The sequence below is a fragment of the Lacerta agilis genome, chromosome 5, assembly GCF_009819535.1.
Source record: "Lacerta agilis isolate rLacAgi1 chromosome 5, rLacAgi1.pri, whole genome shotgun sequence".
NCBI classification, from domain to species: Eukaryota; Metazoa; Chordata; class Lepidosauria; order Squamata; family Lacertidae; genus Lacerta; species Lacerta agilis.
In genome coordinates this window covers 29,177,110-29,198,829 of record NC_046316.1, presented here as the reverse complement: position 1 = coordinate 29,198,829, position 21,720 = coordinate 29,177,110, and the positions used below count along the sequence as shown (strand labels likewise).

The window sequence follows — 21,720 nt, the reverse complement described above, 5'->3', positions numbered from 1 at the left end:
ACTCTTGACTGCATCATTCTCAAAGCCAAGATCTACCCATTGGGATTTAATAACAATTCAAATGCATTTTAGAAAATATTTTTTATTCGTATATAAAAGTTATTCCATATTACAATTTAATAAGAATCTGTTCCCACCAGTTTTTTTTTACAACTTTCACATGGTATCTAGAATATAATGCAAAGCTATCTTTAATTTACATAACTTCATACAATTGTCATCTGGCACTTACTTTGTCTAGTAAGACCTAGAACTATTTTTTATGTTACATTAAAATTACAGCAGACATTAAATGCAACATTCAATGTAGGCAATGCTTTTTCTAAATATTTCCATGTTAACAAAAGTGTTCTCTCCCCAATGAGAGAACATTAAAACTGAACCTTCCTGCTGTACATTATTTGTGTACCAAACATCTTGCTTCATTTAAAACAAGGGAAAGTAAATACTGAAAGTATAGATGGTAGTACACAAAATTGTTGCACTCCCAAATTTTAATCTTGGCCACCTTTCAGACATCATCACCTGCAGCTTTTTCTAAGTATGCAAATAACTGGCACTCAGAACATTTTATACAGTTAAGACAAAATACTGGAAGGGTGCCCAAGCACACTTATTTAATTTTACTAAATATATTGCCATTAAGTGCCAATAACTGGCAAGTCAATTGGTGTTACAACATTATCACTGCTAGAGGAATCCAATTCTTTGTAATAGGTTGTATTAACAATACTAGAGGTTAGCAGATTTCCTGAACACATGCTTTCAGCACCCAACAGAATACCATAGCTGATTTACAGGAACAAAAATAAGATAGAACCTTGTAGTCTTTGGCATTTGTTTTAAGTCAATACAAAAATAAGACGTTTTGTAAAGAAAGTTTTAAGCCTTCTTCTGTAAACAGGTTTGATATTGCTATAGTTGAATACTGATTGTAAAAGCTTCTACAGTCATTCCCTCATCTTGGAAATAGATGGTTTATTGCCACAACATTATATTCCCTGTCTGCTTCTCGATCCACCTCGGCTGTGAGTTCTCACAGAGCCATGTAACTGGAGACCTACTGAGCAAAAACCAGATAAAAGCTGTGAAAGCAACTGTACTAACAGCAAACTTCATGTGTGCAGTAATGGGCTGTATCCAGCACTGCAGCTCTGCTAGTGCATGGGACTTCATATGCAGAACAGAACTTCCTCTTCTGTCCCCTCCAACTCCCCATGCACACTCAAAATCAGTTCCAGAGGATTGGGAGACCCTCCAGGGGAGATTTTTGGGGGCATGCTGGGGAAGGAGAGGAAATTTAAGTCCCACTGTACAAGTGGCACATCACTGGATACAACTCAAAATTATGCTCGCAAGTGTTCATGCCACAATAAACCTGTTGATGATTCAGAACAGCACATGCCCTTGTGGTGTGATCCTCTTGTGACAGTGTACATCATAATGTATATGGGGCCCTCAATGACAGGCATGTTTCCAAATAAATTTTGACTGGGATGCATTCTAAGATGCCCCAAGCATGTGAAAAGACTTTACCATTTGAGTTTTACTTTATACAAAGGTATTGTTGCTTTTCAAGAGTTCTCATGTGGCTTCCTTTACAACATTGTAATGAGAGGGACCATTGACAGTAATTACATCCTTCAGCAGTATAGAGAGCCTGGCACAGGAAATAGCCACATCATCAGTCCATCCCACATAATCACAACATTACCCAAAAGGCATCAAAGTCACCAGGAGAACAGCAACCCCCCTGCTCCTGCAATGGAGGTACTAGACCTCAATTGGAAAAGGAAATTAACAATGCTCCGCCCTAAATTTGGTTCATATTGCTGGATTAAAATACAGAGCAAGACTTTTGTGTCTTTAAAACAGCAAGCACAGCTCCTTCACACTTGGTGATCGAAGAAGCTTCATCTTTCCATACAAGTATTTGAAAAGACATAGCAGCCCTATATCAATTTCAGTCTCAATTTGAAGCTACCACTACCAAACTAAAAGGCACTGTCTATTAATATACATTTGGAATGTGGAATTCACATTTGTAGGGCTGAAGAAGTGTGAACTTGGAAGACTTCCGTGGCTGTCATGTATGAGGGCGTGTGCCATGGGTACTTGGTTAGACTGAAAGAATAAACACAGCTGGAACCCTGCTTTGTATGCTCAACAGTAGAAACGACAGGAATATAACCTAAATACACTATTCCAGGTTCAAAAATTACATGTTTGACAAAATGGCCAACAACTTCAAAGAGAATGCTAAGTATTTTATGATTTGCAACCAAATAAAGGGCATCGGTTGCCTCTTACTTCTTACCCTGCGGAGGTTGATCCTCTTTGTCCTCCTCGTCCTCATTCAGAAAATTACCAAGAGCCTGGTGGTGGAAGGAATTAATATAGGAAGAGCTGGATATCCCTAAACTGACTCCCATCACTCCAACATTTATAGCATCTGTAACGTAATACGAGATTTCAATCTTAAACTGTGGCATATTATTAATATGCTTAGCGTACCAAAGCCATTTTAAGCAATACAGGCTCCACTTTGCACATACCTGTGCCAGCAGATCCTTTACTATTTCGTGGTTGATTAGCATAATCAATAACAGTGCAAGAGCGACGATACTGCGAATCTGGCTAAAAGTGCAAAAAAAAAGTTAAAGAATCAGAGTTGGAAGGGAGCCTGAGGATCAATTAGTCCAACCCCCGAAATGTAGGAATCCTGACCCCAGCCAGTCCTGGGCGGGCTCGAACCACCAACAACCAGACACTGACCCATTGTGCCACTAGAGGTACCATGTTTTGGATCAGGCTATTGCAAAATCAAAATACTCAAAGCACACAATCCTTCTCCATGTCTGGCTCTGTAGCTCTGTTTCTTCCCTACCCCAAAGCCGAGCAGTACTCCAGGGCATTATGGGGAACAGGTTGTACTCCTTCCACATCCCCATCTACTCTTCCTTTTCTGCACTATAAAGTTACTCAAGATCTCAAGTAACTTAAGCGTGGAGAGAGAGGGTGTGATGTTCTGGTATGTTGCTGCTTCCACATACTGAGAGGCAGAGAGTAATCATTGTGTAAAGCTACTATTATGAATCTGAAAGCCACTCTGAAGGCTCTCGTATCTATTCTCAGGGGGAAGTGTTATACACACACATACACACACACACACACTGTTTCTCTTTTCCTTCTCTCCCATAGTCCTGAAACTAAGCCAAGGTACATGGAACTGAAGCAATCCCATTTTCTACCTCTGCCGACCTGCCAGTGCCCATGTTTCCATTCCTTGCTTCCTCTTGTTTCCCTCTGCCTATTTTAGAAGGGAAGCCCTTGTCGTAGGTCTTTGTCAAGTTACATGTATGCAGATGGTGTTACATAAGTTAATTAATAAACGTGTGGGAGCCACACAACCTGGGGCAATTAGAAGGGACCTGTGCAGATCCTAATTCATTTGCTTAAAATCTACCATTGAGTGCTGAAGGATTTTGTACCCACGCTTAAAAATAACAGGGAAACCTGTAAGCACAGGCCTATGGATTTTGATACTGGCCACAGATAATGGCAAGATGAATATCTGCTCTTTCCTGGTTTGAATGTAATTTGAACACACCTTACCCAAAATGCATGCGATGTGTTGGGCCTGGAGAAACTATCAGGTAATAAAAATCTCTCATGCACTGGTTGATGGTTAATTTCATCTGCTATTGCACTGCGAGCCCGGCTAGCATTCCCCCGAGATTTCTGCATGGTGAAGAGAAAAAAGCCATGGGTTTTAGATACAAATTTACACTAAAAGAAATGCAAAAGCTTGCAAATACTGGTATCACACCCTCATCATTAAGGCAACAGAAGGTGGCTTACCATTTGCTTTTGAGATCCCAAATGATCTGCTATCTCTACAGTACTAATTGGAGGAAGGAGGTTATTTCTGCTCAGTGGCATTGGGGAAGGTGACGACATTTGTTCATTTGCAGTGGACCTGGAAAAGACCAATGGCAATTACTAAAAACGACATTTGCACTGGAAATTAAAAGATTGATGTGAATTCAAGTTAAATAACAAAACGAAGTGTCCATGCAAGTTGATGAAAAATACTGGGTTTCAGTGTGGGGAGTCGATGAGATTGTGGCTTAAATGGTGAGCTCCCCGTGGGAGAAACTCCAGCAGAGATGAGAAATGGAGGAATCGGCATGCATTTTGTAGACATTTCTCTCCAATACTGAACCATCACGCGAGGAATACAAAGTGATTGCAGCTATTTCAAGCTTCAACACTTTTCCTAGTTTAAGGCTAAAGGAAGAAAATAACTGTTTTCCACAGGTAACCTGACACCCTTCAAAGCTGATTTATTTAAATTGGGTAAAGGTAAAGGGACCCCTGGCCATTATTTAAATTATTTCACTGCAATTAACAGCAACACAACTTCAGGACTGCTTTCAGATCTATGAAATGCCTTCTTTGTTGAGTCCTTTCAAAATGCTGCTTCTCTTTTACCTCTAAAAATCAATGGCCAACGTGACCTAACTTTCAGATTTGCCTCAAGCTTAGCATGTATCTGCAATAATAGTCTAATAACTCTTATCAAAGGCCTAGACTTCAGGAATGGATTGAGGCAAAATACTCGCTTGCCATCCATTATTCAATCACCTGAGAAGAGAATGACATGTGTGAGCTGAAATACAAGAAACATACCAATGGAACAAGGCAAGCTATTACTAGCATCTGAAGCAGATATCGTCACACAGTGAAGCTAAGTGTCAGACATAATATGCATCTTGATATATGACTGAAATGGATGAGACAAGTTGTGTTAAACTCAACTCAAGTAAGACAGATGCTTGAGGGCAAAGGGAAGCTTTTTGCAGATTCTGCATCAACTTCTTTAGTTGTCAGCACCTGTCCATTGTGCAGTAGGCGGTGCACACTTTGGGACCAATCCGCCTTGTGTCCAAGTTTCAACTTTGGTCACATTTACTTCTTCTAGGTCTATACCTTGGTTACCTTGAGGGATGAATACTGCAGGGCTCTCTACCTGGGGCTGTAGAATGGAAAATACAGAGTAGCTGCAACTGGTCCAAGCTCAAGTAGCCAATCTCTTTCAGCACCGCTATATTGCCTCTCAATTTTATACTGGACTCAAAGGAAATCCTTGTTCTGCCTATAACTTGGCCCTCTCACTGCTCAGCAAGCACCCCTCCGTGGCAGAGCTTCTGTAATATTTGTTCATTATATTTATGAGCCACTCTGTAACAGTGTTCTTTGAGCAATGAACAAATAAATCAGCTTCACAAAATCAAAGAATACGACAAAACAAAGACTAAAAGCCAACAGCCAAGGGAGCATGATGCAACTCTAAACTTATCTGCTACCATAAAAGGGGGTGGGGAGAAATATCCCAAAGAGACAAAACTCTAAACTTCCAAGTAAACAACAAGAACAGAAGGGTTGCGGAGAGAGAATCAAATATGAGTTTACAAAGAACTGAAACTATTGCACAGATTCTGTTCTTAATGGTATAATAATGCTAGTCCTCATTCAGCATTAATGGCACAATGCATGCAGGATAAACTCGCTCAGGAGGTGGAAGTGCTGTTCCTGGGCTCCTTTGGGAGGAAGGGTGGGATATATAAATTTAATAAATAAAGGACCCTCTGCGGCTTTTGAAAAATGTACTATGCCCCCTGTATTGGAGAAGAGGAACAAAGATCTTCCACAAACCTTTCTGTTTTTAAAGAAGAATACATTTTAAAGGCTTGTGTAAAGTGGTAGAGAATCCGCTCAATAGTTACCCTTCTTGTCCTTATTTTAAAGGGTTTCATAAACACTCCTGCTCTTGAGCAGTACAATGGTGAAATGCTTTACCTCAAAAATAGGAGATCATAAAATAGCACAGATGTGAAGAACTGGATGGGGAATTGTGTTGCGCAGAAGGGGAATTGTGTTGCGCAGAACTAAAGATATAATGGGCACTATCTTTCAGATGGTTATAATAAGCAGCCACATTTTATGTAGTACAGTGGTACGTTGGTTCCCAGACGGCTTAGTTGTTGAACAAACTCCGCTCCCAAACTCCGCAAACCCAGAAGTAAATGTTCTGGTTTTTGAACGTTTTTCAGAAGCTGAATGTCCAACAGGAGGCTTCCAATAGAGTGCAGGAAACTCCTGCAGACAATCAGAAGCCACACCGTGGTTTTTGAACAGTTTGGGGAGTCAAATGGACTCCCGGAATGGATTAAGTTTGAGAACCAAGGTTCCACTGTACTCTATTACAGAAGGAAGTCTGCATTTTCCTTGCAACAGTCTATTGTGACTTGGGTGATAGGGAAATGGTGATTCCCTACAAAAGAGGTAAAAGCTGGAGAAGTGGATGTTTTGATTCTCTACATCATCAAATAATAAAAAGGTAATAACAGAATGGGAAAAACCAGAGATTTATTCAAGAAAATTGGAGATATGAAAGGAACATTTCGTACAAAGATTACCACAATTAAGGACAAAAGTGGAAAGGACCTAACAGAAGCAGAAGACATCAAGAAGAGGTGGCAAGAATACACAGAGGAATTATACCAGAAAGATATGGAGGTCTCATACACCCCAGGAAATGTGGTTGCTGACCTTGAGCCAGACATCCTGGAGAGTGAAGTCAAATGGGCCTTAGAAAGCCTTGCTAACAACAAGGCCAGTGGAAGTGATGATATTCCAGCTGAACTATTTAAAATTTTAAAAGAGGATGCTGTTAAGGTGCTGCACTCAATATGCCAGCAAGTTTGGAAAACTCAGCAGTGGCCAGAGGATTGGAGAAGATCAGTCTACATCCCAATCCCAAAGAAGGGCAGTGCCAAAGAATGCTCCAACTACCGCACAATTGCACTCATTTCACACGCTAGCAAGGTTATGCTTAAAATTCTACAAGGCAGGCTTAAGCAGTATGTGGACCGAGAACTCCCAGAAGTGCAAGCTGGATTTCGAAGGGGCAGAGGAACCAGAGACCAAATTGCAAACATGCGCTGGATTATGGAGAAAGCCAGAGAGTTCCAGAAAAACATCTACTTCTGCTTCATTGATTATGCAAAAGCATTTGACTGTGTCGACCACAGCAAACTATGGCAAGTTCTTAAAGAAATGGGAGTGCCGGATCACCTCATTTGCCTCCTGAGAAATCTCTATGTGGGACAAGAAGCTACAGTTAGAACTGGATATGGAACAACTGATTGGTTCAAAATTGGGAAAGGAGTACGACAAGGCTGTATATTGTCTCCCTGCTTATTTAACTTATATGCAGAATACATCATGCGAAAGGCTGGACTGGATGAATCCCCAACCGGAATTAAGATTGCCGGAAAAAATATCAACAACCTCAGATATGCTGATGATACTACCTTGATGGCAGAAAGTGAGGAAGAATTGAAGAACCTTTTAATGAGGGTGAAAGAAGAGAGCGCAAAATATGGTCTGAAGCTCAACATCAAAAAAACTAAGATCATGGCCACTGGTCCCATCACCTCCTGGCAAATAGAAGGGGAAGAAATGGAGGCAGTGAGAGATTTCACCTTCTTGGGTTCCATGATCACTGCAGATGGTGACAGCAGTCACGAAATCAGAAGACGCCTGCTTCTTGGGAGAAAAGCAATGACAAACCTAGACAGCATCTTAAAAAGCAAAGACATCACCTTGCCGACAAAGGTCCGTATAGTTAAAGCTATGGTTTTCCCAGTAGTAATGTACGGAAGTGAGAGCTGGACCATAAAGAAGGCTGATCGCCGTAGAATTGATGCTTTTGAATTATGGTGCTGGAGGAGACTCTTGAGAGTCCCGTGGACTGCAAGAAGATCAAACCTATCCATTCTCAAAGAAATCAGCCCTGAGTACTCACTAGAAGGACAGATCCTGAAGTTGAGGCTCCAGTACTTTGGCCACCTCATGAGAAGAGAAGAATCCCTAGAAAAGACCCTGATGTTGGGAAAGATGGAGGGCACAAGGAGAAGGGGACGACAGAGGATGAGATGGTTGGACAGTGTTCTCGAAGCTACTAACATGAGTTTGGCCAAACTGCGAGAGGCAGTGAAGGATAGGCGTGCCTGGTGTACTCTGGTCCATGGGGTCACGAAGAGTCGGACACGACTGAACGACTGAACAAAAGGTAAAGGACCCCTGGCAGTTAAGTCCAGTCACGGACGACTCTGGGGTTGCGGCGCTCATCTCGCTTTACTGGCCAAGGGAGCTGGCGTTTGTCCACAGACAGTTTTTCCGGGTCATGTGGCCAGCATGGCTAAGCTGCTTCTGGCAAAACCAGAACAGCGCACGGAAACACCGTTTACCTTCCCACCGGAGCAGTACCTATTTATCTACTTGCACTTTGACGTGCTTTCAAACTGCTAGGTTGGCAGGAGCTGGGACCGAACAATGGGAGCTTGCCCTGTCGCGGGGATTCGAACCGCCGACCTTCCGATCAATAAGCCCAAGGCTCAGTGGTTTACACCACAGCGCCACCCGTGTCCCAACATCAAATAATAACTGCACAAATAAAGTGATAACCAGGAAAGGCTTCAGCTCATACATGAAATATTACTAAAGAACAGCTTAGAACATGGCCACAATTTTCACAGGCAGTGTCTAGTGTCTCCTTTTGTAAAACAGAACAGATTAGATAACAAATATTACTTATCCGACTGCCTGTCTCACCCACCCCACCCTCGACGTCCATAAGATCTGATCCTGTCACGCTGAACATTTCAAAAGGCAGAGATTAAGGCAGAAGTATGTATCAACCTACAGCCGTGTTCCCCTGATGACATCCTCCATGGGTCTCGGTGTCCCTGAGCGAGAATGGCTCGTGTTGATGGGGTGCAGAGTACGTGGTGGAGGGTTGCGCCTTCTAGCAGACTGTGCAGAATAGGACAGAGAAGATGTACTGAGCTCAAGTGGGCGATTTGGCCGAGCTCTGGTTGACAGGACAGAAGTGGAGCCTGGCCTCATAAGCAATCTGTCATCCAAGTCTCTGGCACCAAGTGGGGGAAAGCACAGGAGCAAAATGAAATATTCATAAACTGATTTCGCACCATCAGCATCAATTAACGAGGCACAGTACCGCTACAAAGGCAGCTACCGCACAGCTATTCTGCTCTACAGAGCCCACATGTATCCTGGTAGGATGGTCTGAAGGAACATGAGGCCAAAGCTAAGCAGGTTCAGTTCATGCCTGGGTGTGTGAACCACAAGTCCACCACCTTTGGCTCCATGACAGAAGAAAGGCACAGTGCAAAATGAGTTTTTTAAAATGTGCAAGGAAAACAGTTTCCATCCTAGCATTATTCCCTTTGCATTTGCATTTCAATGAAAAGGGGGTGCTAGTCAACACCTATTGTGGTGCAGGAGCCACTAGACTGAGCAAATCCACTAGCATATTAAGTATGAATGTTACATCTTCTGCATGTTGAGAGGTGCAATTGATTTCTATGTTGGGGGTTTTGATAGTAACCTGAGCTAGTTTGTTCTTTAGCCTAGCTCAGTTTTAGACAAGCCAAAATAGACTAGAGTAGAAGCATTCAATGGTTCCTCCACAGCTGTGGATGCATAGAGCAGGAGGAAGGTGTTTAAAGGTCAATATAAACTTAGCAAAACTTGAATCCCAACAGAACTGCTTCCTTATATCTCTAACTTGCAGGGCAGCTTTCATACAGAACAAACAAAAGATGGCTACGCTTACAATATTTTATCCATCAGAGGCAAGTTCCTTTGGTGTAAGGGCATCCCATGAATAACCATCAAACCATTCAAATTACGTTGTGGACCACCGCTCGTTCCTTGTGAGAGATTTGCCTGCAGGTTACAAGAAATTAAATTTGCCCTCAGCATTAAATGAAAGATATGCATTTGTTAATTTCCAATCTCGGCGCTTACTGAAAAAAGGATTGGAAAAGAGTAAATGTCAATGGACTCAAGAAAAGCAGTGCATACCCTCAATTTGGTCATAAGTAACACGTAACAAGGCATGCATGGTCTTATAAGCAGTTCTTATAACTTTTTAAATTACACACTGTTTATTATATAACATGGCTTCGTAACCAAGGTAATTAAATTATTTAAGCTTAGCATAAATTAATCTGGACGAAATACTTTCAGCAGAGAGAAAAATGTTTAAGTCACACACATAAGCAAACATATGACAACATGGCTAGATTTCTACTTTGTATATATGCTACCAACTAACTACTCAGTCCTCGCACATTTGCATGACTGCATGATAGATTGATTTCAGTGGACCTTGTTACCATCTACACATGTGTACGACTGCTGAAATTCTCATTGTTGACAAAACATGCATTATCTTGAGGTAAATCTTAGGAAACAGGGAGGGAGGCACTTGCAGTTCTCGACTGCTGAATCGGTCCCTGCTGCACATATTGGTAGCCACATTCTGACCCAATGGCAGATAAATCAAACTTGAGCATCAGTAAGTCAGCTGGGCTTACAACTGTGTTTCACAACCACCTCTCTTATCAGGTTAGGAGAAAGGGCATGGTCCCTCATTTCCCCCCCCCTTCTTTGTGGCAGGCCTCCCCCAGCCTTGTAAGCATTTTCTCACCAAAAGTATATCTGGTTACAGCAGCTTCTGTACTGAAAAGACACGATGTCTGTCATGGCCCGCTGCAACATTCCCTCACTATAACTTCCAATGCAATATAATACCACTCTAGAGTTAGCTGACCTTTAGGAGGAGGTTTTCGAAAAGGCAAAAGGGAGACTAGGGAAAGTCCTGCTTAGTACTGGAGTGCCAAATCTAAAATGTAAGCACAAATCTCATTGACGTTTGTTACTGAATTTATTCAGGATCAGCCTAAACTTGCTAAGATGGAATATTATTAATGTATGACTAATCTAAATTGCTTAATACACTAGTGAATGAGGTTCTCCCTTCCCTGGACACTGCATCGTATGTCCCATTGCCTCCTTAATAACAAAAGAATCCAAGAAACAGCGTGACCCAAAGCTGTCTAATTTGGAAGTAAGTTCTGCTGAAATTAATGTACAATACTTCTGTGGTAATGAATTTTGACTCAGAACAGCTCTACTTCATCTGGGAAACCGCAAAATCAAAATCAAAATCATCCCGCCATATTACACTGACAGGAGAAAGAAAAGAGCTATACCCCCTGCATCATACATACTTCCGGTGTTTTTCTCTTCTTTTTGCTTTTGCGGCCACATCGGTGTTTTGAGTACTATGCATACAATAAGGTATACATGAGGAAGACAGAGGATTATACAGGGAAGTGAAAGGGGGAAAATAAAAAGGAAAGAAACTGAGTTAAAACGGATCAAACACTAGTTAAACCTTGGGTACTTATCTCTTTTATGGAGAGTATGCAGAGCAAGAACTAGCACACATTTTAAAAAAACAAAGGTAATTAACAGAGATGCTTTATACATCAAAGCAGCAAAATAACAGTGCTCTCTGTTGCCCACTAAGCTGGGTAATGATTGAATTGGTATCTCCCATACAAGTCCTCTAACTCTGTATACCTCTTATTTCATCAAAGCACAAAGAAGGAAAATATTTTCAAAATAAGGTAGATAGAATTTTAAGAGTTGTGACAGTATGTGATAAAATGAAAGTTTTTGCAAGGACAGATATAGTCAAGCCATTGCAATGTCTAATTTTCAGGCAAGTTAACATGATAAATTTCCTTGCCTAGACACCATCTCAACCTGACGTGTCTTCTTAAACTTACCGAATTTGAAGGGATGGAAGGCATCTTAGTTTGCAGCATTCGAGGTAATAACAGTGGCAAAGGCTCAAACTGCATAAAAGGGCTTCCTGAATCTGTCCGGTTTGTTTCAACTGTTATGACATTCTTCTCATCATCTACCAGAAATTGGACAAACATAAATCAGTATGCACTGTTCACTTTGGATTCTTATAAAGCAAAATTTTAAGAAAGGTGGCTTTTATCTCCTTGAAAAGTACATAAACGGGCTTCATACTCTTGATTTTAATCAGAGACATTTAAAAGAGCTAGAATACATGGAGTTCCATGCATGTCAGTGGACCAAAATATCAGGCCATTAAAATCCACACAGGATAAGACTTCCCAATGCAATTTATAGCAAACTGCAAGAGTCTTAAACTATGACTCACTGGACTGAAACTGTTTCTAGGCATAAGGCATATTTTTTTGGGGGGGGGGGGTGGATATAGCTTGCCAAGTATTTAAAACTACATTTTGAAGTGGGCGGAAAAACTTTGGAGAATGATATCCACTGCATTTTAGCCTTGAAACTTACCTGAGACTGACCCTTCCCAGTGTCTACAGATTAATTGCTCCATGTGGCCCAAGACTTCACTCCAGACATCATCAAACACATAGGAAAGGACAGCATCTCTCATGCAGTAGGATGGCGAGATAGGAGGGAAACCTAATTTCCGTCTGTCAGGTGAAAGACCCATTTTCCAATCATGCAACTCTTCTTCCCTTTGAATGAAACAAGATGTTACAGTTCTGTTTTAATTCTATATAATCAAAGCCAGAAGTGACTTTGTGCCTACCTGACAAATTTAGAGCCGATAGGTGGAATTCAATGCTGAACTCTTCTAATTGTTCTGTCTGAGCAATCCCTGCAGCTTACCAGATGGAATGATCCCCCTCCCCCGCCATTGTTCTGGGGGGCTTTCCCAATGCCCCTAAGAGGTGGGAAGAGGAAACCATGTTGTGAAAGTCCTTGCACAGGGCTTCTGCTGACAGAGATCGTTAGGTGACTCCTGCCCTTAAGAGTGGTAGTCAACGAAGTTTTACTCGGAGCAGACCCACTGAAATTAATGGTCTTAACTTAGTCATGCTCATTCATTTCAACGGTTTAATTATAAACCAATAATTATTTTTTGTACATATCCAATTGTATTAAGTTGCTTTAAATTGAATTATGCACAAGTTGCTTTAAGTTGCCTCATTTTAAAATATTCCACCTTATATGTTTTCTATAAGTTCTGTAAGCTTTCGTATTACCATGTCATAATACCATTAAGCTTTGTCCACTAATAAACCAAGTGATTTGTTTCAGCTATAATCCTGAGTCTATGGCTTTCCCTGGTTAAGATATACTCCCTGTTGCACTGGGTTCCTGCTGAGCAATTCAAAACTTTCGAGGGACTCAATGACTAGCCAGGAGAAAATAACATCATGATGCTGGGGAGGAATAAAGCTGCAATTTTAAACTCAACTGCAATTTAGTGAGAAAATCACCCTATCTATAGCATGGCACCACCAATGAGGATTTACAAAACTATTATGAGCACTTCAGTGGAAAAACAGTGGAAGAACAACAAAAACAACAAAAATCACTGTGTGATTTATTATTTTCTACTGTTAGGAACAAATTACATTTTACATTCCAAGTCACTAGCAGCAAATATCAGTGCAGACTAGGTTAAACAAATATTCAATAAAGTGGACGCATGTTCGCAACCCGCAGCGCTGATTCGGCGCTTCTGCGCATGCACCGAAACCCAGAAGTAACCCGTTCCGGTACTTCTGGGTTCGGCGTGAGCACAACCCAAAAAAACGTAACCTGCAGCGTTCGCAACCTGAGGTATGACTGTACCTACACATCTCTGCGATCAAATGCTAAATATTCCTCCATTACACCTTCAGAGACAATCACTCCACCGTCTCCTTCTTCACTCTCCAATAAACGCAATTCAGGTGGTTCTGAAATGTTGTCTTCTTTGCATATAGGAGTAGCAGAAAGAGGAACCTTTTTGCCCAAAATACTAAACCTGAAAAAATGGCAGTAAACAAGGATTACTTTTATATCTCAATGGTACAGTTATGGTATTGGTGACATGGACAGATTTTCCCGCTCGCCCATGGAGGCTCTTAAGCTCTCCCAACAGCAATGGACAGATATCAAATCCCAACCATAAAATGAAAGCTGGAAAAAATTCTTCAGTTTTAATAATGATGATGATGATGATGTTAGGCTTTTGAGTTGACTTACAGTATTTCATTTTAGACAACAAACCCAAAAAAGAGACCTAATTATCCTAAACGCAATTATACCCCCTCTCTTCTTTTTAAGCACTAAGAGTAAAGAAATAATCTCAGAAACAGTTTTCTTAAATATTCCAGAAAGTAGTTGCGGAGAAATTAGCTTATGAGCCCTCTGACATTGTAGGAGCTAGTACAACCAGCAGTAGAATGCTAAGATTTTTTAGACATTCATTTAATTCCTTTATTATACTTTGTATGTGATCACCTTCTGACATGGGAACAACTACCATCCTACCAATGCCGTACATGCTGGCTGGGGAGACCCGGCCAGATGGGCGGGGTATAAATAATAAATTATTATTATTATTATTATTATTATTATTATTATTATTATTATTATTATTACTACTACTATAAAGTCCCCCCCTTGAAATGACGACTCCTATATGATATCATAAACGGTTACTGAAGCTCACCTAAGTTTCAGAAACAGTTTGCCATATGGCACGGAGGGCAGATGTCAAAGGAAACAATAGTAAAGCCCCCATTTTCTCAGTTCTTTGAATCCTAGCCAATAACACCAGTGTTTGCTAGGCATGTGGACAATATCTGAAATGCATTAATGCTGCTTGCAATATATTACTGATGCTATATCTACTTTCAAAAATAATGGTTTGTTCTGAACAGCAAATCTATTTCATAAATAAGGTTCAGTGTATATAAGACTGCAGTCCTAAAGTGCAACCCCATGGTCTTGCAGGGGCAGGGCAAGGGGAAAGCATTCAAAGGGTGATAGGGTTTAGTGGGTTTCCCTCTCCACAGAAGCTCCATGTGTGGGGCATGAGGTCCACCCACCAAGGCCTCCTTGGTGCAAAATGTGGGGTGGGGAGCTTTTTTTTAAAAAAAAAAAGCTCAGCGGGGCTTTGTATTTGGCAGTTCATCCACCACAAATATTCCCCTCACCTTGCCCCAGTAGTTTGCTCTGCCAATCATTCACTTCTGCAGAATTAGAGATCACTGATACTTACTCACTCGGATCTTTCTCTAGTGTTGGGGTCATATCTGATGAACCTAAGGTGTTGCATGTTGAACTAGAGTACCACCCGTAACCTTCATCTGTGGGGATGACTACTTGTTTCCCTATAATCCTGATATGAAAGAGAGAATTACAAAAAAAAAAATTACAAATGGCTTTGGAGAAACTGGCAAAGTATGCCTAATCCACAAAATAAGACCTAAAGTAGACATAGGCAAACTCGGCCCTCCAGATGTTTTGGGACCACAACTCCCATCATCCCTAGTTAACAGGACCAGTGGTCAGGGATGATGGGAACTGTAGTCCCAAAACACCTGGAGGGCCAAGTTTGCCTATGCCTGACCTAAAGCATTCAGCAGGTATACAAAACCTACAACTCAAGGAAGGAATTTACTTGTGAGGGAAGGACGGTGTAAGCAACAACTACTCTTGAAGAGCACTTACTTTGCAACGTCAAGATAAAATTATCATCTCCTGCAACATTATGTTAGTATGTTCCAACAGAAGCACTTCTTACAGTTGAGTCATTCAGCATCAAAGAAGAGATTTGGAAAGAAACAGTGGAATCAACCACTGTGTTGGTACATAATGATTCACTCAGGAACAAGAGCAGAGAGGGCGGCACATTTAAAACAAAAATTGAACCTCTATTAATGTTAGCTACAGCAGTCATGAAGAAGCTGAAAAGTACAGCTTTGTGCTGTTTTGTAGTACTGAGAAATACATCAGTGACACATCATGAAATTACCTGAGATGGGGAAAGCTTGACATCCATTGTTGGCACTCCTCCTCTAGGCCTTCAACATACTTGCTTGTTTTTTGTTCATACAAGAGCTCATCAATATATCTGAATATCTGCTGAACTTGCCGTGTGGCAGCTTTATCAAATTCCTGAACAAAAATTGGGGCAGAAATAAAAACGGGAAACAAAATTACATCTTTGGGGGATTATGTGGACCAGCTAGCTTGTTTCACAATTTAGCAGAATACGCAGAACTTTCTTCATAAAGCAAGTATAAAATTAACTTTGTGGCACATACCCACATGAGAAGAGAGGGGGTGGGATTTATAATTCATTTTTCACTATGTATCCTCCAGGCAGCACACCTGGGAGATACACAAGGCTTTAAATCCAGGTCCATGAGGAAAGCTCAGTGGCCAGAGAATACTGACTGTGTGCTGAGAGGTTGGGTTTTTTTAAAGGAAAGCTAAGAGGGAGAAACTATGGAGTATCTATCTATTTATTTAAAATAAATACATAAACAAATATATTCGGAGCTTATGACTGACAGGCTGACACACTGAATAGGAGCACTCTTTGTTGCAGGGCCCACTAGGAAAGAATAAATGAGTAAGCTGAATGCAGAATTGCTAATACAACTAAAAATGTACCTCGAGGCCAAAAGGGAATGGGGCTGCACCTAGTACATTGCCCAAATCTTCTAGAATATTATCAGGATGGCTTAAAATTGAATGTCAGACTTGAGTACTGTCCCAGGCATGTCCAAAGTCCGTTTTGGAGGCCTAATCCAGCCCGCCGGTCGATTTAATCCAGCCCCCGTGCCAGTATATGTCCTGGGGACAAATCCTTTAAAAATCTCAACAACTTCAATCTTAAAAAAAATCTCAACAACTTCAATCCTAAACGAAGTCCAACAACTTTGGACAGCCCTCACACATGTTCACTTCATCAAATCTGGCCCTCTTTGAAAAAAGTTTGGGCACCCCTAAATCATGAAGGTTTTACTGACTGATTTGCAGGAAACTTTTTTACATTTTAATCAGCAATACAATAACAAAACTAACAAAGATGAAAAGCAGAAGAGGGAGGAATGGGGAAGGATCAGATAAGAGATGGAGTTCTTGAGCCTGATGGTACAATCCAGGTAATAAGATGATTTAAGTATATGAAACAATGCGCCAGATTGCAATTCCAATTTTTGAAGGATCTAGTTGGTTAAATTATCCAAAACAGAGTTACTGACTTCTGAAGAGGAACTACACTAATAATATTTATCAGAAACTCTTCTAAAGTTAATGGACTCTGAAACCTGCAAATATTTCTAAGATAAAGACTGTTCTTAAGGATGCTGAATTCTGTATCAATTTCCAAGAATACACACAACTCTATTAGGACTACAATATTTTTGCGGCATTCACTGCAAAAAAACCCCACACATATGCATGAGTATAACTGAAATATGTCAAAGCTTGTACCGGCCTGCCTACTGATTTATAAGTGTATTTGTTAGGCCCAATGTGTAAAATTATGTGAAGGACAGAGATCTAAATAATCAATAAGAGATCAATAATATTTTTCAAAGGATTATTCTCATTTTAACTGAAGGATTATAGTCTACTCACATCATAGCCCCAAGAAAAGACTGAGCTGTCTTCTGTAGAGGTGCCTGTGAAGCTCTGGCTAGCTGACCATGAGTTTCCATCATCTACTGAAGTGACAGATTGGTAGTTTGAATCTTTTGTACTTTCAGACTCACTAAAATGTACAGGGAGAATGGAGAGAGGAGAGAGAAAGGGAATCTTAATATAAGAAAAGTCATATGAGTTAAGTTTTGCAAAGTGAATAGGAAGTATATGTGGAACAGTTTAGATTCTAGTGGGGAAGGTATCTTTCAAATAATGTAATTCTGTGGATACACATTAAAGGTACCATAAAATAGACACACATATGAAGTTCCGCTAACGATAAAATACCGTATGTACAGCATTCACTTATTACTATTGGAATGAAGAAGGAAGATAAAGTTACATCACCAAATGAAGTTTAGTAACAATGAAATCACATTATATTGTTTCTAACAATATTATTTAAACATAAATGTATGTGAACAATACTTAAGAACAGTTGTTATTGTTTTTTTTTGTTATACTGGAGCCCCAAGTTGCAATTATACAACAAAAAAATGAAACATGCATATCAACTAGAAAAGAAAGACTTGTTTTTAAAAGCAGCTATGATTCTAGTGCAAGAAAATAGGTGCCTCTTCTTAAATGGGGTTTCCGTGTATTACCATGTCCCCATTCTAGAGCACTGGAAAAAAGAATGACTTTATTTATTTTCAATAAAGTTTGTAATTAAAAAAGGAGAGAGAAAGACTATCTCTTGCCTTTGGTATCTGATGACACCTTTCCAAAAGGGCATTGCTGGCTTCATAGGATTAACATTTGACCATGGCCAAACAACAGACAGTCACTATTTGACTGCATGTTTAACAAGTGTCCCAGACCTACTAAAAGTGGAGGGGGAAATAGCCATAGGAATGAGAAATGAAAGCAGTCAACAGAAATGTATTTTCTAACCTCTTCTCACAAACCTCCCCCCACAAATATTTACACTATCTGAATACCTCGAAATATCTTCCTGACTTTCAGTAGATGGATAACTGTCATCCAGTGAGTCTGGCAGGGGATGATGTTCTAAGGAACTTTTTGTAAGTCCTCGGCTAAAAAAAGGGTGGGGGAAGGAAAGTAAAAATGTGATTAGTGGAAATAAATTACAGCCTCTAACAGTGACTTTAATGTCTTCTTACCAACAAGCAATCAGCATTAAAAATTGTTGGGAACTGTTTCTTATTAACAAAAATATGTTAAGTTTTTTAAAATATACATTCAAGCCTGTCACACCAGAATAATGCAAAAGGTTTTTGTATGACATTGATTGGTTCTCTAGCACAAGAGTTGGCCTACAATTATGTGTTCCAATTTACTTTTACAATGAGGATCTACAAATAGGTCAGTGCCAGTTCAGCCCACTTCAGCATGCATAGTTGGCAACATAGTGGCAAATCTAGTTCAGTCTCAGCCCCCATGTGCAAATATTCATGTTGAACTTGAGTATGGGTAGGATCCAATGTGCATTCAGAAAACTGAAGCACAATCCTATACATTTCTACTCAGATGTTAGCTCTATTGTGTTCAATTGGACTTATGTCCAGGTCAATAGAAATAGGATTGTAGCTTTAGCCTACAATAATGTGCTCTGTACCATACTTTGCAACTATGCTTAGCAGCAGTACATTTGCAAACTGTCATTTGAACCAGTCGCAGATAGTACTAGCAGATGTTATACTGAATCATGGAAGAGGGAAATATTGAGTGCAAGAGAGGAAAGGAACAATAGCGTACAATCCTTTGCAATGTTCCCTATTTCCAGACAAAAGTTAAGATAATAGTAATGTTATGCATTCACCAAGCTATGAAAACAAAAGTAATATAAAGAGCAAAGGCTAAAAAACTGGACCCTGGAGATAGGTAATGCACATTTTTTGCACTGACTTTATTTTTAGTATTGAAGCTGTTCCAGTCACATTCCTTGATTCTATACTGATCTATCTTCCTATGCCATTATGTTTCTTGTGAGTTATTCATGCAACAAGTGCACACTGCAACCCATTTCCTTCCCGCTGCTTACTAATAAACTTTTCACAAACCCTTCCCTTGAAACACACACCCTTCATCCATATTCAGCTCTATGTTCAAAGCCTTCTTTATAAATGGAATGAGGATTCCTATTTAAATTCTGCTTAAACAATCACAAATACATTTTTTTTTTTTTAAATGTGTCTGACATATGAAAACCAACAACTGAAGGACACTAGGTTGGCCAGTCCTAGGCTACAGAGTCCTGAAAGGGTTGACATTCACCTCAACTGTATGCAGAATTAGGTCTAATCCAGGGGTAGGCAGCCTAAGGTCCGTGGGCCGAATACGGCCCAATCACCTTCCCAATCCTGCTCGCGGACGGTCCAGGAATCAGCGTGTTTTTACATGAGTAGAATGTGTCCTTTTATTTAAAATGCATCTCTGGGTTATTTGTGGGGCATAGGAATTCGTTCATCCCCCCCAAAAAAATATTGTCTGGCCCCCCACAAGGTCTGAGGCACAGTGGACCAGCCCCCTGCTGAAAAAGTTTGCTGACCCCTGGTCTAATCCCAGCAAAACCAGCAGGCTTAGGTGTGCCTAACTCCACACAGTCTCTGGACTCCCTGCCTTTTCCATGAATTGTTGGGCTTCCCTGCTCCCCACAGCATCTGATTTATTCCCTGAACATCCCAGGAAACCTCTATGCATCTATAGCAGTGACCAGAGGAGGAATGACCGCTGGGAGGAGTGCAGAGAGAACAAACACCACGGTGCATCTAAGGCAGAACCAGACGCCTTCATTTTCCCCAGCTACAACAAAACATGTCTCTCCCCTATCAGTCTCTACAGCCACAGCAAGCATTCCAACCTTCCAACGGTTTGACTTCACCCCCAAAGGCATACTCTTCCATTGTCTCCAGAGACAGTCGGATGCCAACAAACCCACAGGTCAAGAGCTTTCCAAAATGTGTGTCGTGACACGTTAAGTGTGCCGGCTGCATTGTGTAGGTGTGTCAGGCAAACGCCTTTATAAGGGGTTAGTTCAACCCCTAGTTTGCTAGTACAATGGTACCTTGGTTCTCAAACAACTTCGAACCCAAACACTGCAAACCCGGAAGTAAGTGTTCCAGTTTGCGGACTTTTTTTGGAAGCCGAATGTACTCTGTTTTGAATGTTACACTTTTGATTTGAGTGCCACACTTGCGTTTTGAGCATTACGCTGACAATTTTGAGTGTTACGGTGAGGTCTGTCTGTTTTTGCTATTTATTTTGCATTTTTGTTTTTGTGGCTTTTTTGTTTTGTTTTTTTGACTGTGTGGAACCCAGTTCAGCTACTGACTGATTGACTGTGTGACTGCAGTACATTGTTTATTGCTTTCATTTTATGGATCAATGGTCTTGTTAGATAGTAAAATTCATGTTAAATTGCTGTTTTAGGGATTGTCTTTAAAAGTCTGGAAAGGATTGATCCATTTTGCATTACTTTCTATGGGAAAGGGTGCCTTGGTTTTGGAACGCTTTGGTTTTGGAACGGACTTCCGGAACGGATTTAGTTTGAGAACTAAGGTACCACTTTAAAGCAGAATCACTGTGCCCTGAAATGATGCCTGTCTCCAAAGCGGAAAGTTTGGTAAGTTCTGCCCTAGGTGGTAGCAATGACAAGATTTTATTGATGTCACTGTTATTTCAGCCTTGGTTTTCAGGGAGGCGGTAAATCAACTCCTGTGGGTTCCTATGACGCATTGTTCCTCCACCAATGAAAAACAACACTGAGCCTAGAAAACAGGCGTCAGGGTGAAAGTTAGGCAGGGGACTTTCTCTCCAGCAAGGCGGTTTTCCACGTGGAGGTGTCTGTTTTGGTGGGCGCGAGGGCATCCCGTCAGGGGAGCCTGCTTTCCCCCCAGGCACTCCGGAAATATACAGCCCGGACCCGCCTCCTCCCTCGGCCTCCGTCTCCTCCGGGACGCCCCACTAGGCCGCGGCGGCAGGGTCGCCTTCGGGGAGTCGGAAGGGCCCCCCGCCCGGACGGAGGGCGGCTCAGGGTCGCGACGCCAGCAAGGAAATGCCACTCACATCCCCTGGGCGTCGGGGGCCACCGGCTTCCGTGTGTATCGCGAGATCATCCTCCCGCCTCAGCGCTGCATCTCGGTCCCTGTCGGCGCTGCCGGCTGGCCGGCTCGGCCCTTGGCCGCCATGGCGACGCCCCGCCCCGCCTGCCCTTCCGGTCCTCTCTAAGCGAGCGGAAGCCTCCGCTCGGTGGTGGTAGGCGGGGAGGGCGCGAGCGCGGCCGGCGGCGCGCGGCGATGACGTGAC

At 41.4% G+C, this 21,720-nt stretch overlaps 1 protein-coding gene across 4 annotated transcripts; it reads right to left on the bottom strand.

The window, feature by feature from the left end:
* Positions 1-99: 99 nt before the first annotated feature.
* Positions 100-21,634, bottom strand: FAM149B1 (family with sequence similarity 149 member B1). 4 transcript variants are annotated; one of them, XM_033149136.1, is made up of 16 exons: positions 21,481-21,634; positions 18,393-18,488; positions 17,389-17,521; positions 15,773-15,915; positions 15,017-15,136; positions 13,604-13,774; positions 12,286-12,473; positions 11,733-11,866; positions 11,169-11,222; positions 9,707-9,819; positions 8,774-8,998; positions 3,862-3,979; positions 3,616-3,741; positions 2,556-2,637; positions 2,318-2,452; positions 100-1,063 (listed from the first exon to the last, which is right to left on the bottom strand). In XM_033149136.1, the coding sequence occupies exons 1-16, from the start codon at positions 21,528-21,530 to the stop codon at positions 993-995; spliced, it is 1,959 nt and encodes a 652-aa protein (XP_033005027.1). In that variant the 5' UTR covers positions 21,531-21,634; the 3' UTR covers positions 100-992. The 4 variants fall into 4 exon arrangements, with proteins under 4 accessions (XP_033005027.1, XP_033005028.1, XP_033005029.1 ...); XM_033149137.1 differs by having other exon boundaries at positions 100-1,060; XM_033149138.1 differs by lacking the exon at positions 11,169-11,222.
* Between the last annotated feature and the right edge of the window lie 86 nt (positions 21,635-21,720).